At 36.4% G+C, this 21,532-nt stretch overlaps 1 protein-coding gene across 2 annotated transcripts in view; it reads left to right on the top strand.

Moving 5' to 3' along the window:
* LOC138693300 (uncharacterized) overlaps positions 1 to 21,532 on the top strand; it is a 42,286-nt gene that overhangs the window by 8,399 nt on the left and 12,355 nt on the right. For both annotated transcript variants that reach the window (XM_069817167.1, XM_069817168.1), the window contains exons 3-4: positions 14,470 to 14,607; positions 16,658 to 16,740. In XM_069817167.1, coding sequence (XP_069673268.1) covers positions 14,470 to 14,607; positions 16,658 to 16,740 — 221 coding nt within the window. The remainder of the gene's footprint in view (positions 1 to 14,469; positions 14,608 to 16,657; positions 16,741 to 21,532) is intronic.

Below are 21,532 nucleotides of genomic sequence, written 5' to 3'. Positions count from 1 at the left end.
GTTATGGTTGATCCATTATACTTAGGCATATAAACAGTAAATTAATTAATTCCCAAATACACTTTAATAGTGCAATAAGTTTTATACAAAGTAACTGGAACAATAATATAGGTAGGACAATATTGTGAACAATTTTGTACTAACATACTTTTGATAGGCCTAAAAATGAAACATTTTACGACATAGTTTCCGAAACTTCTACACTATATTCTAACGAACACAACACTTCATTACTTTGTACCATTGTATTTCGTAACTTTTAAACTTGTGCATTTGACTCGTCAATGTTTATATTATGGATATATTAATTTGTCCTACAGAATAATCTCTGTAATGTTGACAATTAATATTTGAGGAGAAAAATTCGCTCCGGCGCCGGGGATCGAACCCGGGTCAGTGGTTCTACGTACCAAGCGCTCTGACCACTGAGCTACGCCGAATTCAATCAATAGCACCGGATCGAATCTTCCTCCTTCACTGTTTCCCTTTGTGGCCTGACTCCAAGTTAAGCATATATGTTGACATATATGTCTAGTGTCAACTGCCATTATACTAGGAGCGCACTCAGTTGAGTGACTTATTTGGCCGGGATTCCGCAGTTACGATGCACTGCTAGCTATGAGAATATTATGGATATATTAATTTGTCCTACAGAATAATCTCTGTAATGTTGGCAATTAATATTTGCGCTCCTAGTATAATGGCAGGTGACACTAGCAATATACGTCAACATATATGCCTAACTTGGAGTCAGGCCACAAAGGGAAACACTGAAGGAGGAAGATTCGATCCGGTGCTGTGGATTGAATTTGGCGTAGCTCAGTGGTCAGAGTGCTTGGTATGTAGAACCAAGGACCCAGGTTCAATCCCCAGTGCCAGAGCGAATTTTTCTCCTAAAATATTAATCGTCAATGTTTGCCTACCATGTGATATGCTCATCCATATGACAATTATACAGATTTCTCATACAGTGTTCATTATTGCAGTTGTGTTCAATCTTCGTACAAGCAACTACACTGGAACCATACGAATTTCCATGCTCTGTCATAAATTTCACGTTTGTATTGTTTCACAACAGTTGTTTGCACTTTGTTCAATTTTAACAGTGTTTCACATTGCATTAGATTACACATATGTTTATTTAAATGGATATATTTATGTATACATTGGCATAATTTCTGAGTCGAGTCGAAAACGTTAAATATTTATTAAATAAAATGTGTAGAAATAACTTCTAGTTATTATGGCTTTTAAAAATCCTAGAATGACTCTGGGCGCGACAGCCCACACAGGCAAAAGGCCGATCAGCTTACTGCTGCCCTCAAGTTCGCATACCTTAGTGATGGTGCACTATCGTCCAACCAGTACAGGTGTATCTTATAGTTATCATGATGTTCTCCCCTGCCACTATAGCTGATCCGTGGAACCAGATTTCGCCACCTGTTGTAGTTGTTCAAACTCATCAGAATGCTGGGTGGACTACAGTGGTTAAAGTTTCATGATAAAATTTCTACTCTGATGACTCTGATGAAGATTCATCGGCTATTGCGCCTGACAAATTCAATTCTGGAAAAATATTTGTAATGGCTTGCTACTAGTTTCGTCAGCATGGAGATGTTGCTCCTTAAAACATGGCACTGATTTGTTTCTTACCTTGATCAGAGCTTTGAGTTACAGCAGAGTGAGTAGAGATAAAAAGCGAGATCACTAACTCAGTTTGTATGGCCCGACACAGTGTGGCGTTTGTATCGCTAGTTGTTATGCAAATACACAATGAACAGAGAGAAGCATACAGTGAAATATGAGTTTCGAAACAAATATAACCCTAGTTATTTATAATTGTATCTATAATACACTATGATAATTATAAATTCAAAATGTACGTGATTTAAGTAATGTATTCACCTGATATGCTGTCAGGAATTTGAAACCTTCGAAAATTTCCTAGACGATTTAGCAGACTTTGCAGTTTATCATTTCTCTTCGAACTTCTTTCATACAAAGAAAAAAAATCGGCACAGATAATTAAAAGCGAGCCTACAATTCCAGTGTATGTTCATAACTTCCTATGCTGCCTGATGTCGGTATATTAATGTCCTAATACTTCTAAACTCTTATAAAATATATTGCCCTACGTATCTCCAGCTGAACATAGTTTGGTGATAACAAGTGTCTCTGCTTGTAGCAATACATGATAAACACGATTTGAAGGATGTGTTAAATGGGCAGTGTCTCTTATGGTTCCATAATCCTTTATTTTTGTCCACAAAGCAGCTGGCAAAATAGAAGTGTTACCATTCGTCAGTGTAACAGCACAATTAACGCAATCAGAAATTTGTAAGGTTTTCTTACAATGTACTCTGCTAATAATAAACAAGACATTCTTTAGCAGCTCCGTTTTTCAGTTCAGGTAGTTCTTCCCTGTTGTAGCATCGCGAATCATTTAAAACTATCTTTTGGTGAAGAATGGGTAGAACATAGAAAAATTCTCTCCGGCACCGGTACTCAAACCCGGGTTTTCACATCTACGTGCTGATGCTTTATCCACTAAGCTACATCAGATTCCAGTTCCTATGCTGGATTGAATCCCTCTCACTTTTAAGTTCTACCTCTCTGTTCCCTTAGGTGGCTTACCCTTATGTAGTGTGTCACAGAATATGTGACAGTGGCACAATGTCCAACACTATGTACAGAGGTGCACTCGTTATGCTTATCATCCTATATAATGCAGAATTCCTGCATGGAAATATCATATGTACTTCAGTACATTATAGTAATATGATAAGCGTAAGTAATCACTTCTTGATTCAAGACAGCATCATGTTCCGTCGAACCCGGACACTTAGTCACGCGTAATGAATGCACCTTTGTACATAGTGTTGGTCATTATGCCATTCTCACATATTCTGTGACACAGTACATGAGAGTAGGCCACGAAAGGGGAACAGAGAGGTAGAACTTAATCTGAGAGGATGAAAGAGTAATGAAACAGAGAAAAATTCTCTCTGGCTCCGGGATTTGAACCTGGGTTATCAGCTCTATGTGCTGATGCTTTATCCACTAAGCCACACCGGATACCCACCCCGGCACTGGACAGAATCGTCTCAGTTTAAGTTCCAACTCTTGGGTTTCCTCCAGTGGCCGCCTTCTGCACTACGTTATAGATGTCTATGAACGTAGGACTGAAGTCCACACATGTGCTGAGGTGCACTCGTTATGAGTGACTAGTTGGCCGGGATTCGATGGAATAAGCGCCGTCTTAAATCACGAAGTGATTTAATATCATATATATTATTTTAATGTACCTAAGTACATATTATATTTCCATGCAGATATTCTGCGTCATCATATGATGAAAGAGTAATGGAACGGAGAAAAATTCTCTATGGTGCCGGGATTTGAACCCGGGTTTTCAGCTCTACGTGCTGATGCTTTATCCACTATCTGAGAGGATTCAATCTGGCATCAGAACTAGAATACGGTGTGGCTTAATGGGTAAAGCGTCAGCACCTGGAGCTGAAATCCCGGGTTCGAGTCCCGGTGCCGGAGAGAATTTTTCTGCATTCTACCCATTTTTCATCATTTGGTAATGCAGAATTCCTGCACGGAAATATCATATGTACTTCTGTTTATCATAGTAATATTATATTTTGCTTGAAGCTGGTCTGTACTAATTTCTTAATCTTTATCGCGCATGCTTCCGCTTTACCGGACACATGATGTAGTCACACACTGCCATGAGTCTGGTTCACCAGACGTATGACGTAGTACTCTACTGCTGTCAGTTTATCTCGTAAACAATTTAACACAGAACTGAAGTTCAACATACACATTGCAGAAGTAATTATGGAGAATATTGTCCTGTACACACTCTTGTAACAAACTAACTTGAGTGATATTGAGGTGATGTCGGCCTAGCTATCTAATCTTGCTGGTTGGAATACAAGACAATTAAGTAATAAAATAACCCTGCCATGAATCGTTATGATCAGGATGGTAATCTACGTGTCGAGGTAGTCAAGTGATAACATACACTCACTATGTTAAACACAACTATTTATTTCAATAAACAAACTCAAAATAGATTCGTAGCACAGAAAATATCTTCTTCACAGAGTAATGTAACCCAACTCCAGCTAATTACCTTACATAGGTAGGTACTTCCCCACGCTGGCATCCATCTTGTCGTACAACCATGACACAGCCATCACTCAGCACACACATAGCCGTTACATACAATTTGGCCACCCCTCCTACGTCACACAACAATGGGTGCCTTCATTGTGAATTTCATACTGTTCAAATTCGTTCTACTGCAATAACTGAGTAACACATAAACCAAAACCAACTCACTGAACAGCTTGTAGCTTGTGATAGGCTTTTAGTTATATCACAGCTAGAAAAACGATCATCAGACATAAAAATACCGACCAGTATTTATCCAGAGTTGACTGCACGCTAGTCAGTCAGGAAAATGAATGCAGTGCAAGATAATAAGTACGTCCCAAAACTCGCCGCTAAATTCCACTCGAATATCTTCTGCGATACCCTCGCAGGTTCCCTCAACACCGTGGACGATGCTGCTTCTAGTAGACTTAACGAACCCAGTTCGATCCCAGGCCTACATAGGAGCTCGTGCCCATCACAACACACACATCCTCAACTGCCGGCACACATCCGACCTGAATGAGTCCTTCCACCAGACTGACGCTACAATCGAAATGAAACTTGGCGTCTCTATCTTAACCAATCAGAAGGCGCTATTATAAAATATTTACTGCTCCCTCGATCTTAACCAATTAGCAACCGTTATTAAAAAATAATAACTGCTCCCCAGGTTTTAACTCATTCTCAGGTTATAGGAACAGACCCAGAGAAAACGAAAAAATAGAAAGATGAGAGAAGGTAAGCCATCTATGAAGAGTAAAAAGAACTAGAACAAACAGAGAAAGGCATAAGGATAGAAGAAAAGGAAAGAAATGGAAAAAAGAAACTGACGTGCCGAAATGTAAACGGCACAGATATTTTCCTATACTCATTAACTTCAGTGAGTCAAATATAGTTCTCAATTTCCATAGTCTGTCGCAGTTTTTGTCATTCCTGTCATGCCTCATTGTGGTGTCAGTGAAATGTAGAAAACGAAGTATATGCAAAAACCGGTCACGTCTCATTGGTTTGGTAAAGGATGAGATGTGGAAGTGGTGAAGTGTCGACCAATAGTCTCTCAGCGATTCTCATACGTCATGGTCATTTTGGATGATAATAGCCAAAAACAGATAAATTTCTTTCTCAGTAGCGTCAGGAATTGGCGTTGTTTCTTCTTTCATTATCTCCATGTACTGATGGTAGCCACGATTTGTCTCTACCACCAGCAGTCGTCAAGTATAGCATGAAAATGCTAAATGTAGAGGACTCACTGTTGATCTTATAGCCTGCAGATGCTTTCAGGCCCCTCTTCTCGCCACTAAATCTGTTGCAGCCTTGTATGTCCCACGGACTTGAAGTGGTCTCCAGTCTGCATCATCTCTATCTCCGCCTGCATCACTGTCATGTTCTTATCGTCCGTCGGAATTTCAGTTTCGTCTTGTTCTTCAGAGTCAGTGTCAGCTGCAACCTCAACTTCAATCTCGTTGTTGCTCAGAAACGCTTCATTTTTTTTCTTTTGAGGTGATATTGGTAACTCTTCCTCCATGACTTGTTGCTCACAAGCTCTCTTTGAAGCCATGACCACTGCGGGTGAAAGCTTCAACTTATTCTCATAGCTATGAAATAACGTACGTATTTTCAGTGGGGTAACCAACAAAAAATGAAATTTTTGTCGAAGTCACGTCCTGCAGTTCGACAGTAAAATACTCTGGCTTCGGAGGTACGGTGACAATTTTTTGCAAAATTGCAGCTAAGGATTCTTTAATTAGAGACTACAACACATGGCAGATTTCAATTTCAATAAACAGATGTAGGATATAAATCACAGTATAATGGCCACTGTCCCTTCTGTCTTCACTCATAGTGTCCACATCTGTGGAGTAATGGTTAGCGCGTCTGGCCGCGAAACCAGGTAACCTGGGTTTGATTCCTGGTCAGGATCCACACCTATGGAGTAATGGTCAGCGCGTCTGGCCGCGAAACCAGGTGGCCCGGGGTTCGAATCCTGGTCGGGGCAAGTTACCTGGTTGAGGTTTTTTCCGAGGTTTTCCCTCAACCCAATACGAGCAAATCCTGGGTAACTTTCGGTGCTGGACCCCGGACTCATTTCACCGGCATTATCACCTTCATTTCATTCAGACGCTAAATAACCTAGATGTTGATACAGCGTCGTAAAATAACCCAATAATAAATAATCCTGGTCAGGGAAAATTACCTGGTTGAGATTTTTCCCGGGGTTTTCCCTCAACCCAGTATGAGCAAATGCTGTGTAACTTTCAGTGTTGGACCCCAGACTCATTTGACTGACATTATCACCTCCATCCCATTCAGACGTTGTTGAGATGTTGATTCAGCTTCGTAAAATAACTTGGGTTGTACAGAAAAAGAATTAACTTCGAATGCAGTAAGGCAGGGATACACAATTGTGAAACACAGGGTTACATGATGAAATATGTTCCCATACACGATATGGTAACTAATACTTTTTTATCAAAAGGATTAACAGACAATTATATGCAAATAAGTAATTCGGACTACAGTAATGCACAAACATCCATAATACTTCCAGAATTTATCTCGTAATCTTACGACTTACAGTTTTCAAGAAAATAATTATTTTCAGGAACATTGCATATGGCATTTAAAAGCCATATTAAAAGCCCCAACAGGTCGCCAGTTTGGAGATTTAAGTACCTCGGCTTTTAAGGGTTAATTGATTTTTTCATTCTTTACTTCTTTACACATTCCATGGATTTGATTTACAATTTTTCTGTTCACAATTGGCTCCCAATACCAAGGCAAAGATTGCAAGATATGCAGATGTAGAAAGTAAGATGATCATGACAAGTTAGAGAACGAAGGATTCCGAAGTGGCATTCAATAGGATCTTGGTTGAATTTCGCAGTGAGTACGTATTTGAATTTCTTGTTCAACAAAAAGTCGGAGACTTCAAGAGTGCTTGTCAGAGTAACTCTGAGCGATTCTAGTGTTCTATCTGAGGCGAACGTATTTTTTCCTGAATTCAAAATTTCAAGAAATTGTAAGAGCGTGTTATGAGTTGTCGATCCTTTGTAGAGTCTCCTTGGAGGAATAGACGAAATTGAAGCATCGACAAGGTCGTTCATATCTCTAGTAAATTTTTCTGTCTTTTCACTACCGAAAAATCCCTCAGACTTAATTTCATGGAAGAATTTGATTACTTTAGCCATGTTACTAAATAACTGGAACGCCATTCTCTCATTCATACATTGGAATGACGTAGGATCGAGATGAATAGCCGTCAATTTTGAATAGGCCCTCAGTCCTGCAGATTCATGACAAGTGTCGAGTTTATAGGCTATACCTGCCAAAAAAATGCATAACTGACAATTTCATTTTATGTACAACACCAACACTTGTCATGAAAGAAGTTTGTTACATATTTCAGTATATGGACAGCATCTGAGGATGCCCAGCTCTTCCTGTCTCCGTCTGTATACTGCATTTAACTTTGCCTCTTTTCCCACCAATTCCCAAGTTTGCCCGTGCCTTTTTATCAGACTGACTGCCATCTGAAGAAGAGCCAATTACTCTTACTCACGCCTGTTCCAACTGCAAGATAACCTATATCAGAATTTTAGCAAGTATATCGACAGGGATTGCTTTTCTACTTGTGTATACAGAGACAGGCTGTATCCAGTTAAACATGGAATACCAGAACATGGTTGGCTAAGGAATTTTTCATATTGCCAAGAGTAAAGTTGCCGAAATCTACAAATCCATCAACTTTTAAAGAGATCGCATTAAATTTAATTGCCTGTCTTAATTTTACCTCATCCAATATTACAACTCCGAGATGCCTGTTTTCATCGGTTTCATCTTTTAGAAAATTTGATATGGCATTTATAGCATTTAGATTTACCCCATGTGGGCATTTAAGGCCTTTGCACAATCTCTTCAAGAGAGATTTTGAGGGAAATGGTAGCAAATCGTTTTCAGACAATGCCTGTACCCTTTTGGGAATTTAATTTTCAACAGCAAACTTTCCAGTATGAGCTCGCTTGAGTACCTCATTCTTTTAGTGTTTGAGATGTTGCATTTCTTAATCATAGCATCTACAGTCATTTTCTGTTTCTTGCTTAAACTCTTGATCCATCTGTCATTCAATACACATTCCTTCATGCCAAGTTTCTTCTCTAATAGAAGAACTTTTGCTTTCTCGCAGAGTAATTTATTCCTAGTTCATGTCAAATTACGGTTTAGATTTTTTAACTTCCGTTTAATTGACAAAATTTCATTTCTTTCATTTATCAGATTGTCTTGGCACCAGCTGGTCTGTGGATTGCCTGGACTTACTCTTTGCATTACAGCTGAACTTGTTTCGCGGCTTTCCTTTCTGTCAGATTTTACATGTTGTGTCGGTATTTGTCTTTTCATGGGCGACTTTCGGATTTTCTGAGGCACTGATAAATAATTAGGCAAATTGGGAAATACATGAACAGCATTGGGCTTTAAACTAAACCTCAGTCTTGGAATTTGAACCGTTTTGTCATTCATAACAAATGAATCCTGCTTTAGAAGCAAATCGCCTGAAAAATGGACGTGACAAACATAGAATTTACGATTCAGCGACGTCGTTTCTATGAATTGCCCTCACCCACTTCGAAAACTGACCGTTATCCTTAGGGGACCTGAAAAAATCGATTCTTTTGTAGAAATCTCACGTTATTAATATGAAACTAACTAAACTTTCAACAACAAGTGATTGTCATGCAATAGTTTCCATGTTTCACTCAGAGACGACAATACCTAAGCTATAGGCACTGTGCAAGCTCCTCTGGTGGCGACTGCTGTTACTAACTGCAGGACAGCAGAGATAGAGTTGTGCTTGAAGCATATTAATATGCTTAACGTGTCAGGTTAAACGATTAGAAATATGGATGCTCCTAAAAAGCAGAAAGGTAATGCACATTGCTGTGTTCTTGGGTGCAACCGATATTACTTTTATTCATTCCCAAAACAGAAAACTGAAGTGGAACGATGCTAATTGTGGATCCAAGCAGTACGCAGATGAAAGTAAGTAGGTCTACACTGCTTGCTATCATAGTATTATTATATACCAATGTAAAAAATAGGCTAACCATTAAGTTAACAATGGCGGGAATTTATAATTTAAATTTCAATGTTGTACATGCTATTATATTTAAAAGTAAAAACATAGTACATAATTACTGAGTTATTTACATATATATTATGTATAATATTAGCAACAATAAATAATAATATATTTATTTTTATATGTATTAATATCGATATTTAATTCTTGATGATAGTTCACCTTGGGAACCAACACCCGCAACAAGAATTTGCAGTAGGCTATTCGTTTCATTGGGAACGAGTTCAGGACACTCCCAAAACTAGCATACCATTCCCAGTAATTTTCCAAAAGATTACAAGAAAAAGGCTGCCTCATCTCAACTAGCTTCGGAAAGGTGCAAAAGGGATACAAAAAGAAGAAGAAAAGATGAAAATTTAAGTATAATGGAAGGTGAATGCTCAACAAGTGTTATTTCGAAAAATGAAGTAGCCATACAGGCAGAAGTAATTGAAACCATTCTTAGTGATTTTGTTTCTTCTTTCACAATTGAATTGTGTGAATTGTCTACTCAAGCGTCTATTCCATTACATGCCGAACTGAACTCACATAAGAAATGTTATGACAAGAATTCAGGAACAAATGATATGTTTAATGAAATGCAAGGTTTCCAAGATTATTCTTAAATAAGAGATAAGACAGAACAACGAGACTTAATGGGAATGACATTTGTGGTTTTGAATATATTGTTAAAATTGTTGCCAATTTAAAACACAATCATACAGTAAGATTAGTACAGAAAATCGTCTACTTATATTTTCAAATTAAAATGAAAACTGGATTGTCATATTCTGCTATGAGGATGATGTTCGGAGTTCATCATACAACTATAATTATGATGTATTTTACCACCACTTTAACGTTATTGACATCCACAATGGTTACTGTAATTTTGTGTTTTGGCCTGGCAGAGAAAGTATTCCGGAAACAATGCCCGCAATATTGAAAAGAAAATAGACTACCCAAAATGCAGATTGAGAATTGATTGTACTGAAGTTAAAGTGGAACAGCCACCCAACGTGGATCAAACTGTAGCCTCCAAATCTAAATGCCACGGTATCAGATCGAGTTTCACAGTCACAACAAATGATTGCGGATTATTGACTCTATTACAGATGGTGATGAAGTCAGGATTTCCCGGAATAAAAACAAGTCTCTCCGATAAAGGGGTCACTGTTGTTACCCCACCGTATCTGCATGATGGCAAATTAAGAGCTGAAGAAGTCGAAACTACTTACAGCGTTGGCAGTATTCGAATTCATGTTGAAAGGTGCATTCAACGAATTAAAATATATAACATTTTACACAAACTATCAATTGAACTGCTTCCGTATGTTGATCTTGTTGTTGTTTAGTCAATTGTCCAAAGACATATCTGAACCTCACAAGTGATACCAACAAGACACCACTTATGATGCAACTACGCCAGAAGATCTTGGTGTAGAGTTCCTTTTCTCCTCCAATGCATACGTCGCCGACTAGCTACATAATACACTAGTCAGACTTCATATGCATACGAACAATTGTTCTTACTCTTGACACATATCGTGAGAGGTAGTACCTGATAATAGATGTACATATCGGCCAGAACCTCAATCAAAGGTAATATGTTGTTGATATTTTTCATATGTGTTGTGTTTTAGAGAATTTGCAGTACCCCATTATTCAGGAAGTGTAATTAAGACTACTTTTAGAATTAAATGACATTAAAATACATAATTTATGGAGACATTATACACATATAAATATGACACACGTCATGACATCAAATATAAATATATCAATGTTTTCGTAATATGAGGGATTCACAACCAGAGTGGATCAAGTCCATCTGGAATAGTTCTGAGTTATTGAGTCTTAAAGTTCCTGGCTCACGCTTAGCAACCTTCACCTTCCATAGGAAATGCTGCCCTCTGTGGAGTAACAAATGAGTTATGGACTTTGTTTGTTATGGCAATGAATAAATCTAAGTTTTCTTCATCTGTGATTGTATTAATCCACAAACTGATCACTGGTGGATTGGTCCACTCTGGATGTGAGCCCCTCATATGTCTGTTCCCCCTCATTCAATGGTCTGAAATCTGATTTAAATGCCAAACAACTACACTGATATTTAAGGAACTTTGTACTAGCAGTACTGAACTTTCATTATGTCTATTAAATAATTAAATACATATTTACAGTTACGTTACACTTCAGTTGTTTTCTGCTTTCAGTATTCTACGTAAAGGACATGGAATATTAATTAAGTCGTATAATTTTAGAAGAGAATGGCGAATCTTAGTTCCTTTTTTGGGAACAGGTCACTAATTCTCCTTCCCTTAGAATACTTCTCTTTTCCTACTGGAACTATCTTCCAAATATTTTGTTCATTATTAACGTAATGAAGAAGCGCAGCTACATGTTTACATGAGTTTCCAAGTTCTGGTGGGCAAGGACAATTACTATTCATATTTCTTTCACCATCAATGTACAGTATAAAAAAGATCGATTGAGAAAAAATCACGGATAAGAAAATAATAATAATAATAATTATAATAATAATAATAATAATAAATCATAAAGTATTGCAGTATAAACTTCGGGAGACATGAACTTACCCACGGTCGACTCTAGTAGAAGATCGGAAGGCTCAACTTGGCAACTCTGTGTCGTCTGCTGTTGTCAGTCATACTGCTGTCATACTTCACTAACAAAACCAAAGAGTTTTAATGTTAATATCAAAAGAAAACCGTTAAAAGGTTAATCATATGTCGTACAAGGAGCCAGTATAATACATTACGGATTATAGATAGACATATAGCTACATTTGCAACAAAGTAAAGTAATACTTTTATGTATTTTTAAAATCTTGAATAATGTCGTCTCTTAAAAAACTGCTGTATCGGTTACGCATTCGTAAGGGATATGTCGTGTCTTCATTATTTTTCTCGTTATTTCCCAAATGCCATGGTTTTATATTATTTATAAACATATTCCATTACTTTATGTACAAAACTCAAACACGTACGATTCATAGACGTGAATATTAAACACATTTTGTTACATTGTAGTTTATTTAGATCATAGGCCTTCGTTGGTTTTCAGCTAGAATTAACGTACCCATCCAGTCAGGCTAGGCCACTTTTTTCAAACTTCAGTAATATTCATTTATAAAAAGACACTGTAGATACCTTAAAAGGAGTAATGTCTTTATTATTAGATATTTTTATCATATTTGCAATATCTATACAGAAGTTCTACAATATTGTTTATCAAAATATTATTTCATTACATTACATCCAATATTCAACACATACAGTACAATTCCTAGGCCTAGGCTGTACACTATATTAAATACGTTTTGTGTTATTTACGCCTACATTTTTCACATCTTATTTTAAAATGTGTGCAATTTTCTCTTACCATACACTGGTTTACTAGCAGCTATGATATTATTCCTTACCTTTGAATATTATTATACAACTATGTTCATAATGACTGAAAATATTTTATCAGCAAGTTTAACTTATTCCATCGCACGTGGACACACTTCGTTTACAAAGCCAACATCACTAGAAACACTGTTTTTGAGAGTAATTTGAACAACTTCTTTTGATTTCCACATTTTACATAGTTTTCTTCATTAACTCTGTTTTAAATCAGTGTATTTACAATGCAGTAGGCAAGTGTTGCAATGTAAAGTACAAAATCTGAGGAAAGGGTAAAGTTTCCTCGATTCAAAGTATCATAATAAATATCTTGATTGTTGGTTTCTTTTCCTACCAAGTAATGAATACAAAGTCAGCAATGCAACTTTGAGGATACCTTGAAAGAAGCATAAGCTGATATGTTCAGAAGTCTGGATGTATCAGCTTCAAAGCTAAAAGTATAAGGGTTTTGGATAGCTCTGAAAAATGGAGCTACCGTCACATCTACCATTTCGTTTCTTTCTAATTCTATATCATCTGCTGTTTCAAATGTTTCCAAGGACTATTTTAGAAATCCATACTTGACTGATTTAAATTTCATGAAATTTCATGCCAAAACTTTAAAAGGAAAACTCAACATGGATATTGTAAATACTCTTCAATACGCAAAAGCAACGCTTCAATTGCATACACTACGCACTCATAAGTAGACTGATGGCTGATGCACATGTTGCCAAGTTTCTGCCTTCCGACCTTCTACTAGAGTCGACCATGACTTACCTCAAGAGATAACTTCTGGTAAGCCAGATGAGTAACAGACGTGTGTTGGACCACTTCTGCTTTTAATAAAGAAAGCTCATCCGTCTTCATTTCTTTCACATTATTCACATACCCATTAATAAAAAGATTCTTTTCTTTTATTAGTTTGGGGCAGAAGAAGATAATCAAATAATAGACGACATTAAGATACATGGATCATATGTGGAGACTAAGAGGAATGCAGAAAATATGAAAGACTGGAGAATGCTGGGTTTGCAGTGAAAGACCTGCCCCTGGGCAGAACACTATGAATGAATGAACCCATTCTCACTAATATTACAACTTCTTATCGGCAGAAAGCTGCATGTAATTTCTGTATCACAGATAACTAGTGAATGAATGCGATCCTGTAGTTAATTAGGAATTGAGACACAGTGCGGCGCCACCAGTATGATTTTCAGACCCATGCACGGTGCCTATAGCGTGTGCAGCAAGTAATCTCACTTTCTATCTTCTACTCGCTCAGGTTACAGATTAAACAGCCTGCATTCGAACTTGTCTCGCTGTGGTAATATAAGGAAAGATGTCAGAGATCATAGATAATTGCTGCTCAAATCGACATTTAAGAGAACAACTCTACTATTTTCTGCCATTGATTTCTCTCAGAAGAAACATCTAATGCAGTAATTAATTTTGAAACTTGTTTCACATTTCCCGCTATACATTTTCTCTAAAAACGTAACAATCATTCAGAAATGAAATATACTGTATTTGTATGTGAAGATGCAGTAGAAAGTAAGCATGTACTTGAACAAAACAATATCATATTATAGAGCTATTGTTTTATATGCTGCATTATGAGGCTTTTTGTACAACTGGACTGGAGCGTGGACATGTGCTTTCGTTGATATTAGGATTTAATAATAGAGGGAGACATTAAAAATAGGCTCTGGTTTTTCGTCAACAACTAAACAAAGACATATGATCTATTTAATCATTATTATGTTTCCTGTGTTACAGAAAGGAAATATATTAGATCTGCAATTGACTGGAATAAAGGCAGAATGTGTGGATCACAGCTATGATGTAAAAACTGATATGACATTTGATGAAACTCCTGTACCAGTCGACTTTCTCTTCATGAAAAGTGAAGTTGGGGTGAGTGCAGTTTACGAATATTGGTCCTTATATCTCTCTCTTTTATTTACTGTCTGATGTGGCTGCTACATTCGAGTGACCAGGACATTTGAATTTTCCTCTCGTGCTGTCCATTTCTTCATCCTACATCTTTCGTGAATCTTTTCCACCCAAATTTCATCATAGAAACTGCAATGCTGAACATTCACTAAATCATCTATATTTTGATGATTTCACCACCACTGACAACTTTGCTACGTCTGCTTTTAATTTAATTGACAGTCCAGTGTGGACTGCTGCTTAAATTGTGATTTGCACCTGGTTTAGGAAATACACTTAATCGTATTTCTTTTAATTTTTTTTAAATTAATTTATTAGCTAAACTCCACATATTGGATGTCTAATTTTTGGGACAATTTTTTTTTGTAACTGCGCTTTAAAATTACAAATCACAAAGACTACTTCATACTTCCTTTTCCATCCTCGTCCATTCTGCAATAACATTCTCACACTGACTGTTACTTGCGGACAAACTATTGATCATATTTTCGCGTCCAATATCTTCAATAAATCAAAGCAGAATGTTGTGAACAATAAAATCAGTCTACACAAGGCTTTTCATACAAATTATTTTATTACTGATTCTGGATTGTGTTTATGTGCATTCGTTGACATTAAGATTTGGTAATAGTGTGAATAGACATTAAAAATAGTCACTGGTGTTCCGTGAACAACTACATACGATACATTACATAATTATTATGAGTTGTGTGTTGCAGGAAGAAAATTAATTAGGATCTGCACTAGACTGAAATAAAGATGTAATGTATGGACAAAAATTATGATCTAAAATCAGACGTAACTTTTGATGAAACTCCTGTACCAATTGACTGTCCTATCATGGAGAGTGAAGTTCAAGTGACTGCAGTTTATGAAGTGTGTTGGTTGCTCATTCTGTGTTATTTACTGATTGATGTGGGTGCTACAGACAGTTGATCAGGGGTGCGATTGTTGCTCTGATGCTGTCCATTTCTTCGTCGTGTAATCTTTCGTGAATTTTCTCCGCGCAGTTTTTCTGGTAGACACTGCGATGTTGAATGTTCACTAAATCATTCCTTTTCGAATTTTTTAATCACCTCTGATAATTTTTAATTTAATTGTCCGTCCAGGAGGGTAATCTCATTTACTCTGGTGGTAGATGAGGAAACTTGTATTTTGTGCCTGGTGTAGGAAATACAGTTAATGAGGTTTCTTGTAATTTTTCTTTTTAAATTCCTTTTATAGCTAAAGTCCACATGATTGTTGTCTACTTCTTGGGACCAGTTGGTTGTAAATATGCATGAAGTTGCAATTTACAAAGACATCTAGAGAGTTCTGTTGCCATCTTTCTCCACTCTACAGTACCAACTTCACCCTGACTGTTACATGGAGAGGAAGTATTTATTATGTCATCGAGTCAAATCTCGTGCAATAATATAAAAGAGTGGATTGGAAACAACAATATCCAACCAGACTTTGGAAAAGTAAAAAGCAAATAGGCCATAAGTGAAGTAACTGTACATAATAGTGGGTGACAGAATCCCCTTGAATATTCACACGTGAGACAGTTTCTTCCATTGTTTACACCAAGTGAATTATTTTCCCCAGATTTTCAAATTATTTTGGACTTTTACAAACCTTCATTTGTTTAGTTTAGTTGTAGGCTTACTAGAAATCCAGAAATATCTGAAGTTGTTCCAAACGTTCATTACCAATTTTACTAGAACAAGGTCTTCCTGACTCCTACTCACCTATGGCCATTATAGTTTTTGATTCTAGAGTCTCTCTTATTTACTCTTTCTATTAAATTACTGTTTATGCAGTTCTTACTTAAAACAGAATGTTTGTTACAAAATGCCATATTATTTCGTCTTTCTGGTTTTTTAATTCGTTTGCTTTTTTCACCGACAATGTTTGAACTTTTTACTGAATTAAGTAGGATTAAAAAGCAAGTCTGCAGCATATGCATTGTCGTGCATTGACTCTTCAACTATTATTGTCGTGTAGCGTCGTTTTACGTAATGTTTTGCAGGAGGAGGCACGTGAGATAAATAAAGTGGAGGAAGAGGTTAAACTGGAAGTAACGGCAGAAGAGGATGAAGTCTTAACTGAGGGGTGAGTGAAGTGTGTGAGCCTTTACTACAATGTTGGTTTCACTGCTTTATTTAAAGAATAATGACGAAGAAGAGAAACTAATTTGTTTATCTATCTCTTTCTGTCTGTCCATCTATTCTTTTATCTGTGTGTGTGTGTTTGTCTGTCTGTCAGCAGCCTTCTTCCATCCACACATATGTCCATTCACCCACGCATCCATCAATCTGAATATATAAGTTCACTTATGAAAGTAATTTTTGAGCATATTAACTTCTTTGTAAATGATTTGTTCTCATTTTCCCATATGCAGTGTCCAAACCTTAAAAGTGATTGACAATAATGTAATCCCTCTATATCTTTACTTGAAGATTTCATTATTTTGCATGCACTTAATTATTTTTTATATTCTAAACAAAAATAAAACATTGAGATAACACAAATTGGTAACCATCCCTTACAACTCAAATGCGTCAGTAGTCGACTAATGTTATGATACCGATGTAAGAATTGTTTGAATTTTAACACTGTTTATGGTCTACTGTTCTGGAGTAACGGTTAGCACATATATGACCATTAAACTAGTGGGTCAGAGATCAAATCATGGTTGGGACAAGTTATCTGGTTGAGATTTTTTCCTGACTTTACCTCAACACATAAAGGGCAAATGCTGGCTAACTTTCGGTGCTGAACTCTGGACTCATCTTGCTAGATCAACTTTATCTCACTCAGACGCTAGATAACCATAGCAGTTGGTAAAGCGTCGTAAAATATCCAACTAAAACTCTGTTTATCAGTATTTACTAGAATTGTATACTTCCCAATATTTTTCGGCATTACTTCCTGATTACTATATTGGATGCAGTTTTGTTATTCGTGCTTTATTCTGCTTTAGTCTTTATTGCTCGAACTAAGGACATATTTTCTTCACAGCATTAGAGTACTGGCTTCTTGCGACAGTATTACAGAAGATGAATGCCTGCTGACAGGTGAGAAGACATTCAAATGTGATGTTTGTGGAAAGAGGTTTCTCGAATCGGAAAGCCTCAAAAGCCCTGCTCTTTCACACACGTACAAGACCCCGTTCATTTGCGATGTTTGTGGAATGCATTGTCTGCAATTGGATGATCTCAAAAGACACGCACACGTACACACGGGGCAGAAGTCATTGAGTTGTGATTTATGTGGTAAGAAAGTTTTGAAATCGAATCATTTCAAGAAGCATACACGTGTACGCACAGGCGAGAAGAAATTTGATTGTGATATATGTGGAAAAAAAAATTCCGAATCTAATCATCAGAAAAAGCATGAACGTTTTCACATAGACGAGAAGGCATTCGATTGTGATATATGTGCAAAGAAATTGTCAGAATCTGATAATTTAAAAAGTCATGCACTCGTACACACAGGGGAAGAGTCATTCGTTTGTAATGTGTGTGGAAAGAAATTTTCGGGATCTGGTAGTCTAAAAAGACATGCACTCGTACACACAGGAGAGAAAGCATTTGGTTGTGATATTTGTGGAAAGAAATTTTTGCAATCCTGTACTCTGAAAAAACATGCACTCGTACACACAGGGGAGAAGGCATTCAGTTGTGATATATGTGGAAAAAAATTTCCGCATTCTGGTAGTCAAAAAAGACATGTTCTTGTACACACAGGGGAGAAGGCATTCACTTGTGATATATGTGGAAAGAAATTTTCGCAATCTTGTACTCTCAAAAGACATACACTCTTACACACAGGGGAAAAAGCATTCTGTTGTGATATGTGTGGAAAAAAATTTTCGCAATTTTGTTTTCTAAAAAAACATGCACTGGTACACACAGGGGAGAAGGCATTCTGTTGTGATATATGTGGAAAGAAATTTTGGGAATCTTGTACTCTAAAAAAGCATGCACTTGTACACACCGGGGAGAAGCCATTCAGTTGTGATGTATGTGGAAAGAAATTTTCACAATCTAGTACTCTAAAAAAGCATGCATTCGTACACACAGGAGAGAAGGCATTCAGTTGTGATATATGTGGAAAGAAATTTTCGGAATCTGGTAGTCTAAAAAGACATGCACTCTTACACACAGGGGAAAAGGGATTCAGTTGTGATATTTGTGGAAAGAAATTTTCGGAATCTGGTAATTTAAGAAAGCATGCACCCATACACACAGGGGAGAAGGCTTTCAATTGCAATATATGTGGAAGGAAATTTTCGGGATCTGGTATTCTAAAAAGACATGCACTGGTACACACAGGAGAGAAGGCATTTAGTTGTGATATATGTGGAAAGAAATTTTTGCAGCCCGGTACTTTGAAAAAGCATGCACTCGTACACACAGGGGAGAAGGCATTCAATTGTGATATATGTGGAAAGAAATTTTCGGTATCTAGTAGTCTAAAAAGACATGCACTCGTACACACAGGGGAGAAGGGATTCAGTTGTGATATATGTGGAAAGAAATATTCGGTTTCTGTTAGTTTAAAAAAGCATGCACTGGTTCACACAGGGGATAAGGCATCAGGTGTGATATATATGAAAAAAATCTTTCGAGATCTGGTAATCTAAAATAAGCTCTTGTACACAGGGTAAAAGGCATTCATTTGTGATATATATGGAAATTGTTTTCGTAATCGGGTAATTTGAAAAGATAAGGACGCTCACACACGCGACAAGCCATATGATGAATATGGAAAGAACTTTTCATAGGCCTGATTGTATAAACCATTTAATCTTAGATCAGAGGTTAAATTGATCCTTGTTTCAGCTGAACTTGGAATTTTGTGTTGTATAAAGTCTAATCTGAGATTAATTTGTCTCAAACTAAAGTCAACTTTGACTGAAGAAATTTCTCCGATTAAGTTAGATGATCCAAGTTCAGTTATTTCTTTTCTGTTTGAAATATATGAGTGACAGATTGTGCAAATAAAATATCCATTATTATTAATATTAATAGATATGATAGGTACATTTATATATATTTCTTTCAATTTCTTGCCTTAATACACAAACAATCTTATATTTTATAAGGCTCTATCGTGTTCAGCAGTATCAAATAACATAACCTATAATTATATTATGTTTATAACAACCATTAATATTAATGGATATGATAGGTACATTCATAAATTTTCAATTAACTGTATTATTAAACAAAAATTGTCGTTTTATAAAGCTTTATTATGTTTAGCAGTATCAAACACCATAACATGATAACAACTCGGAGAACAGTCAACCTTCTTCTTATTGTCCGCCATTATTTACATTGCACAAAAAAACCAGTGTCTCCAACAGAGTGTACGGAAAGTCGCCAAAAAGTAGTTGTAAAGTCGTTAGATTTCTCATTATCAACAAAGAAAGATTAACTTTTGTCACTATGGGGTGCTAAAAAGGTCACTAAATCCCCATTTAAGCAATATAAAAGTTAAAAGAAATTGTTGTTGAAAAAGAGTTAAAGTCCTTAGATTGGCAACACTGAACAAACCTGTCCGCGCATCACGTATTTCACCTGTTTATGCGATGTTGCCAAATCCTTTTCACGTGAACTTAGATTGCATTTGAACCAAGGTAATTTGATCGCAGAAAAGTTTTATACAATAGAAGAAGTGTCTGAATTCGGTTCAGTTTTCGATCTTCGATCAAAGTTGATCTTTAGTCAGGGAGTTTTATACAATTGGGCCATAATGTATTAACGTGCACGTACAGCCAGAAGCCATAAGAAAGTACCTACATGGGCACCTACAGGAGTATGTCATTTAAAACTCTGGAGAAACTTTAAAAATACAGACAAACGTTTAAAATGTTAAAATATATTTTATTTCTTAGTACTTATGCATATTGTTGATATGCATCATAGGTTGGCATTCCCACATGTAATTTAGTTGCTATGGAAAAAAAAGAAATCTCAATGCTGAAATTCTGACCAATAAGCAGTAGTGCCGTAAGTGCCTTCATCACAAAGCATTAGTATACTCTAGTAAATACTTCTCACTAACCCTAGAATGCATACCAGAGTGACACATCACCCCACAAAAACTTACATTTTGTTGCCGTATTTTTGAATGGCTTTCAAAGCTCTCAAATCACAGGTATTCATTCACTACTTAGAGTAGTTTCCACTCCTCAGTAGGCATTCAGTTTCAAAGCAGTACACGTTTCACGAGATTTGTGGGCTGATTAATATCCCCAAGTATACAGGCATGTTTATAAGTTTTTATAGTAGGCTAGTTTTTGTCATTGTGTTGGTGATGGCTGTAGGAGGTGATATAAACTCTGGTGTATGTATCAGGGCATGAATTGAAACAAGCTAGATTTGCTTTATGTCCCTGCACCAAAGACAGGAAAACAAAATTATCTTGTGTGATACGCAACGAACTGGCATGCTCAGAACACAGGAAAGATATCTACGTTGAGTGCGCAAAATGAGGGTGTTCTTATCCTGCAAACCTCAAAATAATATTAAGATTATTTCCAAATTATGCAATATTATTATAAACATGTCCTTCTAAAAATAGTGTATTCAATTTGTAAGCACTATCTAATATTTCAAGAGTATTATATATCCCAACTGTTTGTTATAAATTTTTAAAACTCGTGTGTGAAAAATAATTGTGTTACTAGCAATCTCTATATTTTAAATATAAAATAATTACATAATTTTATAATTGAGCAGTTATCAGCAATTTTCAAGCACTGACATTTTCATTATAGTTATTAAGTTCAGATATTCTGTAATTTTCTAATTTTATGAAGTTAATTTGTCTTTTGAACTTCAAATTAAATTTTTCATAATCCAAAAATCCTTGCGTAACATAACCATAAAGA

The sequence above is a fragment of the Periplaneta americana genome, chromosome 17 (assembly GCF_040183065.1).
Source record: "Periplaneta americana isolate PAMFEO1 chromosome 17, P.americana_PAMFEO1_priV1, whole genome shotgun sequence".
Classification (NCBI taxonomy): domain Eukaryota; kingdom Metazoa; phylum Arthropoda; class Insecta; order Blattodea; family Blattidae; genus Periplaneta; species Periplaneta americana.
This window is presented reverse-complemented; position numbering and strand designations above follow the sequence as displayed.